We start from the raw sequence: 14,835 nt of genomic DNA on the forward strand, positions 1-14,835 counted from the left end.
ACAGTGAGAACAGTCAATGTTTCCACATGCTATCGGTCTGCATGCATGAGAACTGCCCTTTATTAAAGGGAATCTAGTCTAACCATAGTCTATGAGATCAGTGTTCGAAATACCTGCCTGCCCGACCGTCCGAGACGGGTTGATTTTAACTCGGGCTGCCAGATTTTCAAATCCCCCTGCCCGACGGTCGGGTTATATTTCATATGTGAAAATATTCAAAATATTTCCCGATGATAAGCATTAATTCACATGTAAAGATGAATGATAAAATGTAACCAAAAGGAAAACCCCGTTAGCTTATCCTGAGAAACATATGATTATAGTGGGCAGGCAGGTTTTGGTCAGGGCTGGCAAGTATTTCAGCTAGCCAGTCCTGTGGTCTGGCTGAAATTTTTGGGAGTTTCATACCCTGATGAGATGTAATGTTTGTTTAGCATCTGCCAGCCCTGTCATAACGTTACGAAGTGCAGTCAGATGTACACACACAGAGAAAATGAAATAAGGTAACATATCAGACATATTTCAGCCAAATCCAACTGTTTTAAAATGGGGAAAAGACCCCAAGACAGATATGGAAAGTGATCCTGGGGAGTGTCCTTGCTAAATTGTGTCGCAATTTATATCTCCAAAGTTTCCAAAACTTGTATAATGCCCTAGGTATGTCCCATTAAGACACTGATTTTCAGTATCTTTGATTATTGTTTGTGATAATGATAGCAAGTATCCATGTAGTTTCTCCAGATTCCCGATGGTTAATTTTGATTTGATCGCCATCTGACAAGGGCAATGCCATGTTTAATTGTAAACACTGAAAGAAGAATACCTACCTGACCTTTCATATTTGCATCTTTATCCGTATATACACCCAAACAGATACCATTTTTATCTGTTGGCTTTATCCTGCCGACAAACCTACCCTTTATATTCTAAATGCGTAGCTGTATATGATATGTGTTGCTTCTTGTTTTGGCAACATTGTTGACTAGTTGGTTCCCTTACAGCTGTAGTATTAAGTCTATTTAATAGACATGACATAGCAAATCTGATTTTAATATAATCTTATCTTATTTAATGTCATAACATTGTGCAACACAGATACCTATTGATTTATATGGATATGTATACAACTAACATATATTTCATGTTCAAATGTGGGATGTTCAACATCAAGATTAACACTTTAAATATTGACAGCAAAACATAAACAAAGTGAACTCGAATAAATGACCAGTTGATCCAACTGCCTAGCTTCAGTTCTCTTGTACAATATAATCAGGGGTGGTCGGGTAGCCTAGTGGTTAAAGTGCTCGCTCGTCACGCCGGAGACCCGGGTTCGATTCCCAACATGGGTACAATGTATGAAGCCCATTTCTGGTGTCCCGCGCCGTGATATAGCTTGATTATTGCTAAAATCGGTGTAAAAACCATACTCACTCACTCACTTGATGTATCACTGAATCATGGAACATGTATTTCAGGACATGACAACAGCTATATCATTTTTTAGGCGGAAAGACAAACTGCCTATACACGAATGTTACCAATAGTGAGTGAGTGAGTATGGTTTTACGCCGCTTTTAGCAATATTCCAGCAATATCATGGTGGGGGACACCAGAAATGGGCTTCACACTTTGTACCCATGTCGGGAATCGAACCCGGGTCTTCGGCGTGACGAGCAAAAGCTTTAACCACTAGGCTACCCGACCGCCCCCATTAAAAATAGAGGCGGAGGGTGTGAAGGCTCTACGGGCTTACAGTCCACTGGTGTCCCGAACAAATACCACTTGTAAGGCATATGCCAAATGCACTGTCATTTTAAGATGGGACCACTGGTAAGTGCACCTCACGGATTATTGAAGGGAAGTAAGATTGGAAACAAAATTGCCCATTATCACTTTTCAGAACTTATTATAATGTGAATCAGAAAAATTACTCTGCATCCAGGGTGTTTATGTTCAGTCATTTGTACGCAATTACTGAGAGATTTTACTGGTGTTTCAGCAGACATATTTTTACTTGCATAGTTATCGTGAACTAGACCATGTGGAACCTTAATTACTATTTCCTAAATGTGCTGTTACTGAGCCATCTTACCGAGGCAAAGGACTTAATAAGTTCAGTTTCCACCCTTGCCGAATTTGGCTGGAATAATGGAGTTATATTTTGCCTGGACTAACAAGTCTATGCATAGTCCAATCAAAATCGTGTAACGAAATCAACAACCGGTTCATGAAACTGCCATGCAGATTTCAGTTGACTGCAGGACTTGAAAAGCATGTGTACCATGAACATGCTGTCAACAGAAATACTTTTCATGTTTTTAATCAAGGTGATCTTATGATTTGATGTACTTTGCAAAGTAAGACTTGTTTTATTACAATATAGATCTTGATTATCGATGAGATCATCTTCACTGGGCACTGCCATTTTGTTTGAAGCAAATGCAAGTGATAGGAAGGACAAAGAATTGACATACCTCGTAACAGCCACTGGTGGCGCTACAATCAAGCCCAGAAATTCCAGCCAAGCTCAGCAATGCTGGGATCTTGACTTTTACAATCACATAACTCCCTTGCTTCAGGAAAGGATAGGTTATATTCCTGGAGCACTGTCCTTTTGCCATGCTGTCATCTACTAATTCGTTTTAGTCAATTCTTGACACATGCACAATTATACATCCATTTAGCTTATCCCTGCCATTGTGAATGTGAATATGACAAACAGAAAAATGTAAAAGATATTCCTCCTTGTGGGAAGGAGAAGAGTGCTCTGCACATGCCTGCATCCAAGATACTGGATAAAAGGATGTTTTCAGTGGATATTTTCTGTATGGCTTTGTCAGGCTGATTGATTGATTGATTGATTGATTGATTGATTGATTGATTGAGTGAGTGAGTGAGTTTCAACACCCCTGTGAAGAGCATTTCAGTTATATTACGATGTGTCAGCTTGATGTGGGAAGACAGCATCAAGTGATGCAGGTCTTAGGCATTTAGCACTTTGGTGAAACCCACGAACATGTATATGGTGCTGACAAACATAGAAACATCACCGGGGCGAACGAGGATTCGAACCCACAAATTTAGGTTTCTGGCATGCACAGGGACGCATTTCTGCACAGCTAATTGTGGCGCCTTAGACGACTGGGCCAGCAGTGCCCCCTTATTAGAATATGTAGTTGTGAATACCACAAAAGAATGCATTCAAAATTCTTAAATTCAGTGGATCAAACTAATATTTCCAATATGGTTGCTGCAGGAAATCATCCCTTTCATCTTAAAATAATCAAAATATGTTACCTGTCCAGCAGTCAAATCCTGGGCAGGAGGTAGACAGCAGTGAAAGACATGTCCACATAACAGGTTACCACCACCTGTCGCAACATAGCGTCCCTCTATCAATTTCTTGTGACCTTCACATTCATTCTGCAACTTCGTTCCTCCAGCTTCAACAATGGATTTTGATAAGCGTCCAGCCTTCCAGGACAAACCTTTTCCTACAGTGTTGATGATAACATCAGCCTGGTGGAAAAGTGAGATGCAGTTACTTCAGTCACATAACACCACCCTGCCTTTAAAATACCGTATTCGATGTAATAAGCGCCCCGCTCTAATAAGCACCCACGGTGATATTTGCTAATATATTGGCAACTGAACAATCCCAATTAGCACTCCTTCCGATTGATCAATGTACACAAGACTTATTTATTTGTGTATAATACGCACCCGTGTGTAATATGCACCCTTAATTATGGGCAATTAAATTCTGGAAAAATATATCTGTCGTATTTAAACAGTTCAGGCCGTCAGCATAAACCACGAAATGAATCTTTGAACTGTTTTTTCCACCAAAATAATATTCCAATAAGAGCCCCCTATTTCTAATTTTGAGAGCGCCCTGGGCGCTTATTACGTCAAATACGGTACCTGAAAATTGGGAATTCTTATCATATATGATCTCTCTATCATGTGTGTTAGTTCAGAGATTCAGGTTGCCCAAACAGTAATAACATAGCAGCATTACCTCCAAAATTTATGAAATTCTACCATCCCTTAGGACATCTTTAACATTAAACTGGTCCGGCCTGGGGGCTAGTGGTTGTTTCCATCCCTGTTGATTACAATATTTAGGGGTCTAGTCACCTATTACCGATGAAAACAATGGGCCTGTTTCCAGAAACCCAAGGCCAGGAGATTCATACGCAACAACAAATGAGTCCTCAAGGTTTTGAAGATACCCTTACTGTTCTTCATTTGTGTATAAAATCCATCTCCAGTTGAGAAAAATATATATCTTATTTGTAATGCTCAGTCAAAAATGACACTGTTTCACCATACAAGGCACTGTTAGATAATCTCATATAGGTCTGAGTTTAAACAAAATCTGAAACAAAACCATTCAATAACTAACATAATATGTCTAAATTTACAACAGTAATTACTGCTTACAAACCATAAATCTATGGACAGATCAGATGTCATTTCCTGAACCGATTTACCTTTTCTTTGGCAAGCTCTCCTTTCTTTAGTTTGATAGTTATTCTTGAACTTGTTACAAATCCTGTAAAACAAAATCAACAGAAGGTTTGTAAAACAATGTTCATGTTATTTTGAGGACTTTCTAGGACAACTGTGTGACCATTTGTCCAACTTTAGCTACAAGGCTACATATTTTAGGTTTAAAGGTGTCATGAAGAAATGTTACATGTATTTGGTATTTGAAAACATGTCACTTAAAAAGAGGTGGGGGAGCTATAATAAACCCCAGTCCCTTATGAGAAGAGTCTCCACTAGTATACAGTAAACTACGTTTATAACAAACACGGGGGCACGGGTGGCCCAGTCGTCTAAGGTGCCGCGATTCGCTGTGCAGAGTTGCGTCCCTTGGGCACGCCAGAAACCTAGCTATGATTGTGGGTTCGAATCCCTGTTCGCCACGATTATGTTTCTAGGTCTGTCAGCACCATACCCGTGCTCGTGGGTTTCACCGAAGTGGTAAACGTCTGAGACCTGCATCACTTCGGGCTTTCCTCCCACATTAAGTTATCACGCCGTGATATAACTGGAATACTGATAAAAGCGGCGTTAAACCCAACTCACTCACTCACTCACTTATAACAAACACGCTTATAACGAACTGACGGATATTAATGAACTGTTCGTTTGGTCTCCGACATTTGCTGTATGTTTTATCATATAAAGTTGATTGTAATAACTAACACGCTCATAACGAGAAAGAATATAGCGAACTGACCTTGTGGTCCCATGTGTACTCTGTCAATGATAATGTAGTGTATAATGAACTGTTAATCCCTGAGCTGAGCTCCTCACGTGTCACCAATCTACCAGTCAAAACATCCCACCCAAGCGTGGCTGTTCAAAGTGTTAATAAACAATTGAAGGCAATTGATTTACTCTTAAGTACTGACAACTTGTCCTCAAATTACATCCTCAATAGTAAAACAGTGATTAGGCTATAGCCTTTGAAGTGGATATATTCTGTGTATAAAATGCGATGACCAGAGTGAGGAAATCCATCTTTCAACGAACCTTCAAACCAAAATCACAGAAACATGTGTTTATTTATGTTATGTATGTTGAATAAACATTGTACATGTTCAGTGCACACATTTGTTATTTACATGACTTGATCCAAGATGTCTGATGGTCGAAATGCATATAATGAACAACAGATAAAATTAGTGTCTTTGAAAGGCATTTAGAAGTGATTTGCATGGGGAAGAGAATTTATGGATGTCAACTTCTTTATTATGAACTACACATAATAATAAAAATGTGTTCCTCATAATAAAGGAGCTGACACCCATAAATTCTCTTTCTTAAAATTAGTGGTCCCTTTGAGTTGCTTATAACCGTACTTTACTTTATATTCGGGTGGTCCACAGCACTTACAAGATTATTTTTGGAAAACATCTAGTCCTTCTAGAGAGCTTTCATAATTAACTCACATTCATCAGTCTACATGATCACATGATATGTATGTATGTGATCACATGACTTGATGAGGTTGGAAAGCCCGAAGTGATGCAAATGTTAGACATTCATCACTTCAGTGAAACCCAGAAGCATAGGTATGGTGCTGACAAACCTGGAAACATAATCCAGGAGAATCTGGCATGCCTAAGGGACACATATCTCACAGGCAACTTGCAACATTCCTCTTGACTGTGAAAGATGAAGTTGCTGAGGTGACTGTTATTTATGTTTAATTTGTAGCATGTGTTGAAACTATCAAGTGTACTTTGATCCATTAATTATGGACATTTGTCTGTCTATATTGAACCTGACCTGTGTTTTAAGTTCAACTTTACTTAATGTGAATGTGTGAATTTGGCTCAGAAACATAGCTGTATAACTTGCCCATCAGGCAAGGCTCCAATATCCTGCATGAGGAACTTGAAAATAACATATTACAAGATTGACACACATACTTTTTGTCAGACATTAAATAAACTGCCGTTACCCCTCTTGTTGGTCACACATCTGTCCACAAAATTATATGATAATTAATATCGGATACCAAATGACCTCCCGTGTAATACCAATTTTGTGAAACAAGTGAATAATTCTGGTATCTAAGGAACAAAAGCGAGTGAGATACCAGAGCTATTCATGAGTTAAATTGGTATTACATGGGAGTGAGTTTAGTATTTTAATTATTTCTTGCATATTTTAAAAAATAAATTCACTGTTGTGTGTGAATAGGCAGACATCTATGCGATCCACGGCTTACTCCAATTGAGTGTAACAGAGTAGTACTTCAAACACGTAAAATGTTGATACCTATTAATCTAATACAACGGTTCGCCTTTAGAATTCGAGGGTCCATTCCACAAAGCTATCGTTGCACTAAAGTTATCGTACCGCCCTGTATCACAAAGTTTACAATCACATCACAATGCCCTATGATATACACTGAAAGGCAAAAGAAACGTCACTTCTGAAAATACTGATAAAACTTAACAGAAGCTGGCAGTTACCTGTTCTGTGGTCAATAAACTCATTTAACATTCTACTGCTTCTTTTTGTTGCCTTAAAGTCCATTGAGTTTAAAATGGAGTGCTTTGCCCAAACAAAAGTGCAATGGGACTCAGTTGCGGAAAAGTCTTGTCAAAAACATGATGCAAGTGCATATCGTGGATGGTATGGGTATAAAAGACACCCCAAACCGTTAAGCTTGCTTTCGTTTTTTCAATTCATCAGCCATGCCAAGATTATCAGGAATTGAGAGACAACAAGCGATGGGAAGACTGCAAGCAGGCCAGAGTGCACAGGTCGTTGCAAATGCATTCAATGTCAACGTCAGAACGATATATCGTTTGCAACATTGCCACAACAACACCGACGACTGACCGCGTAGTGGTTGTCCTAGAGTCACTACTCCCAGACAAGATCGGTTCATGATGCGCCAACATCTGCAGATCCGATTCCGAATGGCCAGTGAAACAGCTCGGCAAACCATTGGCAACCACCAGAATGCCATCCGAGATCATACAGTCCAACTTTGCCTAACTGCCAACAACATCTCGTGCCACCATCCTGCTCGTGTACCCATCCTGAGAGATCATCAACAAAAGGGCCGAATGCAATGGGCCAGGCAGCATCAAAATTGGCGTCAACAGCAATGGAGAAGAATCATCCTCACTGATGGAAGTCGCTATGGTGTTTCAACGGTGGATGGCAGAGTCAGGGTCTGGAGGGGCGAACGTTATGCTGATGCTTGTGTTATGGACCCGTGGGACGGCCCAAGCATCATGGTTTGGGGTGGAATCGGACTGAACCAGAGAGTGGGACCTGTGGTCTTTCAGAATATTGTTCCAGGCAGGGGTAATGGCACCAAAGCTCTCCGCTACATTGACCAAGTCCTCAGACCTCATATCGTGCCTTTTTTTGCCCGTCATTAAAACCACACCTTTCAGCAAGACAACGCCCGTCCCCACACTGCCAGAGTCACCAGGGACTTCCTCCAGCAGCACAAGATCCAAATCATGCCTTGGCCTGCCCTCAGTCCGGATTTGAATCCCACTGAACACTTGTGGGATGAGATCCAACGCCGACTCAACGACATACGTCCAAGGCCGACAACTGCAGATGAACTGCGTGTAGCCATCGTGAGGATATGGGCCCATATCCAAATGGCCTTCATCAACAGGCTAGTCCACTCCATGTACAGGAGATGTGTGGCTGTAGTCAACGCCCGTGGTGGCCAAACCAGGTTCTGATTTTGAACCCCCCAGCTGTGATGTCTTCTGGTGCCTCCCCAAATTCACAATTCGCAAAAACATTCCACAGACTGTCAATTTCATGTGGGTCAAACACTGACCTTCTCCGATGTCTTTACTTACATATATAAGCATTTGAAAATAAAGATAATTACATGATACATCCACATGACGTTTCTTTTGCCTTTCAGTGTAGTTTGTGGAATTTTGATGCGATATCCAAAGTTGAAACAATGCCATGTAATGACGGGCATTTTTAGGTAGGTCATGGGTCATAATTCACTTATGACCAACTTAAATCTCAAAATTATTTGTTCATGTGATTTAATTCATAAACAAACATGTGTCCAAAGTATAGTTGATGGATATAGTTCATTTCTAGCAGGCTGTATATCACATTCTACACATTTGACTCCAGAAAGATTGAGAGTTGCTTTTGCATGTTTACTACCATTGATTAAAGTAGTATTTTGTTTTCTCATTGTCACTATTGTTTTCAATTCGCATTACTACCTTGACAAATGTCATAAAAAACCTCTTCTCCATCATTTGCATGTCATTTCAAAACTGCAACTATGTTTCATTTCACTATAAATATTGTGTTTTTTAACTGAAAAAGAAAACATAACTATGTCAAATTGTATTAATGGTATACTTTTATCCAAGGAACACTTATTGTTGTGTCATGTTTGTGTTCCCAAAGAATGAGTATTTTTCTGATTTTATGCAGAAACTGACTGAGGTGTTGAAACCTTTGATCTTTTTTTAATTAGCTATCAAAGGACAGATGTATACATATATATCATTAAATGATAAAATAAGGACCATTGTTACCATTAACTAAAACCATTTAGGTTGTCCAGAGGAAAAACTGTTTCGATTTCAACACCCCAAGGATACTGCAAACACTCACTGATGCAAAAGATCATGAAATTTGTGGACTAAATACTCACTGCGGCCAGCCCTTCTACTTTTTGGGTGGACAGTCTGCCAACCATCTCCATTTGTCCCTTTGTCTTCCTGCAAATCAGGGATTGGAACATACCACCTGGTAGAAGGTTCTTGATCATGTGCATGGCTTTGACCTCCGTTGTACCTATGATCCTTCCCGCATCCTTTTTCTTTGTAATCTCCAGTTGCACCTGATGCTGCCATGATGGGGTGTGTATCCTTGCTGTGCATATCACCTATTACCTTGTGAGAGATGGTACATCTTTCAGTTCTTTCAACATGATCTTGCAAACTCTGAACATGACCTGATTGAAGAAGGATTTCTGATTCCTCTGATCCAAGTGGAAGAATATCATTTGTTAAAACAATTTCATCCAACATTTTCTTCGATTTTTTAATCATTTCCCCTTCACCCTTGATCTCAAGCTGACATTGTTCTTCTTTGAAATTCAACTGGACCCTGCATTTAGATTTCATCTGCTGCACCTTGTCCAGCATGTGTGTCTGCATAAATCTGAGTTGACACTTTGAAAACGGCAGTTGCATGGTTTCAATGGCAACTGGTTTAGGAAAGCAGGATATAATTGACTCAAAAACATCATATGAAACCTCATGTTGTGCCACTACAATGATACATCTGCTATCACGAGATAACTCAAAACTGAATGATCCCGTTGGATGTTCCTTCAACTTTTGCTGCAAAGATTTGAACTTTTCAGCAAACGTGTCTTCCTTCATGGCTGGGACAGTGAAATGCTGCTCTTTAATGTGTTTCTTGATCCATGATACTGTGTCTTGCAAATCCCTGTCAGACATCGCAAAAATATAAATTGTGTTTGCATCAGGACCCCAAGCACTTCTGATACCTTTGTGAGAGAGTGCATCCACCATGTATCTCGCCCCAAACTCACTCTCAAGGTATTTTTTCTTAGCAGCGGAGCAATCCAATTTCGCCCTCTTTATCTTTTGTTGTAATTGAGTTATCTTATCTTTTGCTGTGTCAATGGCTGCCTCTGTCCCCTTCAATTTCACCTTGGTGTCCCCCTCAACTGATGCCTCTTCAAGATGTCGGAGTTCAGTCATCAAAGTGTCGAGGAATCCAGTTACTCTCAGCAATCTTACTTCCCCTAACATCATACTTGAAATCCAGGCTGTATCTATCATCATGGATCTTTCTTGGACATATCCAATGTCGGTGTAGAAAATTTGTACGTTCCATGTTTTTCCCGAGACATGGTGAGTTGGTTGTGAGAGCACAGCTTCCACAGCTGAAAATAGAAAACATTTGGCTGGTGACATGTGTCAGCGGTCACTAAATTGTACATATATTGTCAGAGATATTTTGTCACAAACACTGCAAGTTGCCAAAAGTTGACTGTTACATGCAGATAGGTAAACCTAAGTTACACTTTCAACATCACCTCTACAGCAAGAATAAGATTGGGAGATTCTACCCAAAAAGGCAATATTGTCACATGCTTTCATCACAAATGGAGATAAAATTGGGGTTGGGGGAGACAATAATTTTTTTTATTGTAACCTATGTTAATTAATTTTTATAACAAAAAACTCACAGTTTGCACAGTACTGATCAGAAAAAAACCTCATTTAGATATCATGAATTGTATTGTAGAGCATTGTTATACAGGCAGGTGCTGTTGCAGCCCTACCCTTTATGGGTAGTTACCAGAGTATGGTTGTGAGTATGCTGACCCCTCAAAACCTGGTGAATTTCTAATACAGTAAACTACAGTTATAACAAACTCAACGGGACCACTAATTTTAGTTCGAAATAAGCGCAGTTCGTTATAAGCATATTTACAGCATATATACAACAAATGGCCTGGACTAAAAAATAAGTTTGTCATATCAGTCAGTTTATTTTAAGCGTGTTAGTTATGAACATAGTTTACTGTACATCTTCTATGAAAGCTTTTACAGCTTTGTTTCTTGCAGTGTCTATTGGTGTGCCATTTAATTGAAATAATAAAATAAAACACAATTTTAAAATCTCTAAAGAACTAAGACTCCATTACAGGCTTAGACTGAAATTGTACAAAGTTTCATATAGAATAGCCACCAGTGGCTATTATGAATTATGTCCCTCCTATTGACCAATCAGACTACACCTTTCATATCACTTGCATTTGCTTCAAACAAAATGGCAGGGAACAGTCAAGACAATCTGATCGATATTCAAAATCTATATTGTGTCTTACTTTGAGGGGTACAAATCAGGTGAGCACCTTGATTAAAAACATGAAAAGATTTGGAAAATATCGGTTGACCCCGAGTTGGCGAATCCTGCAATCTACTGAAATCTACACAGCCTACCTTCTGGACTCTCAAATGTCACAACCACCAAGTCCTCCATGATTTGAACTCTGGTCACCTGCCACTTCTCATTTCCACTCTTCTCATTCTCAAAATAATTTCTAAATAAGTCTTCTTGGTTCCCGTTGAAGCTTCCATGCACACAAATACTTTGTGTATGAGCAATTCGTTGAATTCCCACTGTTTCACTTTCCAATTTTTTTTTTCTAACCATCTTCTCCATTGAATCCCAATCTAGAAACATAGTATCACACCTCTGTAGCTCACCAAGATGTGTAGTTAACAGTTCAAAATTGTCAACACGAAAGTCTTTTAACAAATGTTTCTGTCAGCATTCATATACATTTTTTTCTTCACAAAAAATGAGAACTAACTGGTAAATATGAAGAAGAAACTACATTTCAATGACACTCTTAATCTGAAATATAAAAAAAATATCTAAGTTTTCTTGTTACTGGCTACATATTGATGCAACCAGTTGAACCTCATTATGGAGACAAACATTATGTTGGGTTCCAGCAAATTTTAGTGAACATATTCTAAGAAAAAGACAAATCCTGTTTTTCGCAAAATCATCCTTTTCTGATGCCCATCCTTCAGAGCGAGCATTTAGGGAAACCTACACTTACCCATGAATCCATTCCCATGGTTCTCGCAATCGCAAATTATGTACCACTCAGAATGCGAGTTGGCAACCAGCCTCAATGTTGGGTTGGCAATAACAGCAACATGGCGGCCAGTCCCATTGAGAATCATCGAGTTTTAAATTGAACATTGAAAAATATGACTGACACAAAACAATCATTATGATGAAAAGGATGTCCCGAGAACCATGGGAATATGTCCAGGGTTAGTGTAGGTTTACCGAAATGCTAGCCCTGGAGATACAGAGGATGTTTGATGCCTTGAATCTTCTGATAACCATTATCATGCAGACAATGATCTGCCATGGTCTGATACTTGGTAATGACCTCTCGGAGAGCCGCAGAGTGATTTTACTTCAATCGGGTGCATGAGTTAGTGAGGAAAAGTCGATGGCATGAAGCCCTAAGACTCTAGCCGATGTTGCCATGGCAACCAAAAAGCCAGGTTTCTTTGAAGCCTGCAGAAGAGTTGCCTTTTTGCATAGGTTCATATGGTGCCTCCATAAGAGCAGACAGGATGATAGGACGATTCCAGTTGGGGATTGTGCAGGGTGTTTCCATATCCTCCAGTTGAAATTACTTCATGAATCGATTTAGGACTGGATGGGTGCTGATGGACAAATGCTAAACCTGAATGGTATTAACCTCAATCACACCATGTCTGAAGTTCTTCTACTGGCGTAGATGTAGCAAAATATCTGCTACCATGGGAATATTTACGTCCATGTGATCCCAACCACTTCCTTTCCGCCACTGTCCGAACTTGTGCCATCAGCTATCGCAGATGGCAGAGGAGGCCATACCACAGCATTTAGGCCAGAGAAACCGGAAGATCACATTTTTGCCGGATAGTTTCCAGGCGTAGAGAATATAAGAATGTGGAGAATATGTGCAATAAGAGCTGACAGAGCAGATCTTATGTAGTGGGATCTAGAGTGGTGCTGTCATGAGATGGGGCAACAGTCTGGGAAACCAAGTTCTGTTTGGCAATGCAACAGTTATGAGAATGATGACACAGTCTGACGCCTCCACTTTTCTCAAGACTCTGTCCAGCAGGGGCCAAAGGAAACATCCCTAGTGGATTTGGTAGTGGACTGACATTAAGGGTGAGATTGAAGCTTGTCGCAAAAAAGTCAAGATGGGGAATGTCTCAAGATGTTATCCACTTGAAGTATTGGGGTTGTGGAGACCACTCTGTCAACATAACCTTGTTCTCGGCCAAGATGTCTATCTTACTGAGAATGTGACATGCTTTCAATTTGCAGCCGATCAAGTCTGCCAAGCCGAACAGATGTATAGTGTCCTTCAACAAACATTGTGACTTTGAGTCCTTTGTCATTGTAGGTATGCTACTACTGTCATGTTGTCTGCAGCAACTAGTACAGATGACAGGTGCAACCTAAGTGCCCAGGTTTGTATTGCGCGGTAAATCACAAGCCTCTCAAGACTGTTGATGTGACGGTTCCTGTCCAAATGAGTGCCACATTCTTCTCCCGACACATCCGTGTAAAGGTGGTTGTCTGGTGGAGGATATGTCAGGGGAATGCCCCCAGTGACATTGGGACAATCCCTCAATTCAACTGAGCTGGTGATGGTCATACCAGGGCATCAACATCAAGGGTTGGTTGGTTGGTTTGTTGTTTTACGCCACACTCCGCAATATTCCAGCTATATGACAGCGGTCTATAAATAATCGAGTCTGGACCAGACAATCCAGTGATTAATGTCATTAGCATCGATCCACGCCATTGGGACTGATAAAATGCATCAACCAAGTCAGCGAGCCTGGCCACCCGATCCCATTAGTCGCCTTTTAGACAAGCATGGTCAACTTTTACGGCAAGCATGGGTTGCTGAAAACCTATTCTACCCCGGAATCTTCACGGGTCTCAACATTAAGGGATCTCATTGAGTTCGACGAAGTTTAAAGTCAGTGGAAATGAGGCCTTGGAGTATGGTTGGTGTATTGGCACATAAATCGTATTGCAATAGATCGCGATACGGTGAGCTGTATTGCAATACATGTTGGGCACCAAATTACACATATTCATACTGTTGAAATGCTACTTCTTCATTCAATAATCCAGTCTTCAGATTACAAGATGGGTAGTATGGATAAACAAGACGTCCAATTATGTCATCAATATGGACTGTTAATGTAAACATTGTGAAGTGTTTACATGGTTTAGAAAAGAACCCAGTCAATCCAAATGCCTCAAGATAGTAGGTATCATTTATTAAATTATATATTAATTTTTCTGTGACTGTATTGGAAAATATCGATATGTAAGGATTGTATTGTGAGGTGGATGCACAAGGTAACCTGTATACCAGTCATATTGCTCACCTCTACCTTGGAGTGAAGTCAATATCCCAAGACAACACCATTACCAACAATGAGATCGGAAGGTCTGACTGAAGGCTGTCTTATCGCTAGTGACTTCACACAACACTCCCTACATTAACTGGAACCTGGCCCCCATGTGTACTGCAGGCCAAACTCCAGCTTCGTCGGATAAACATAAGGAAACCCTAGGTAGGACCGCAGCTGTATCAAGAACATTGTGGTCCATTGTAGCTGCTGCTTGTCAGGATCAGCTAAAAGGAAATCGTCAATATACAGGTGTGCAGTCTGATGAAATGGAGATGAGCAAAGCTGATGA

The 14,835-nt window shown here is 40.2% G+C and overlaps 1 protein-coding gene across 2 annotated transcripts in view; it reads right to left on the reverse strand.

Annotated features, from left to right (window-relative positions):
• Positions 1-14,835, reverse strand: part of LOC124126401 (protein mono-ADP-ribosyltransferase PARP14-like) — a 79,567-nt gene that overhangs the window by 51,440 nt on the left and 13,292 nt on the right. For both annotated transcript variants that reach the window (XM_048393432.1, XM_048393431.1), the window contains exons 4-7: positions 11,529-11,762; positions 9,197-10,462; positions 4,500-4,561; positions 3,301-3,522 (exon numbers count right to left, since the gene is read on the reverse strand). In XM_048393432.1, coding sequence (XP_048249389.1) covers positions 3,301-3,522; positions 4,500-4,561; positions 9,197-10,462; positions 11,529-11,762 — 1,784 coding nt within the window. The remainder of the gene's footprint in view (positions 1-3,300; positions 3,523-4,499; positions 4,562-9,196; positions 10,463-11,528; positions 11,763-14,835) is intronic.

This window comes from Haliotis rufescens, unplaced genomic scaffold, assembly GCF_023055435.1.
Source record: "Haliotis rufescens isolate VD_foot unplaced genomic scaffold, xgHalRufe1.0.p SCAF_12, whole genome shotgun sequence".
NCBI lineage: Eukaryota > Metazoa > Mollusca > Gastropoda > Lepetellida > Haliotidae > Haliotis > Haliotis rufescens.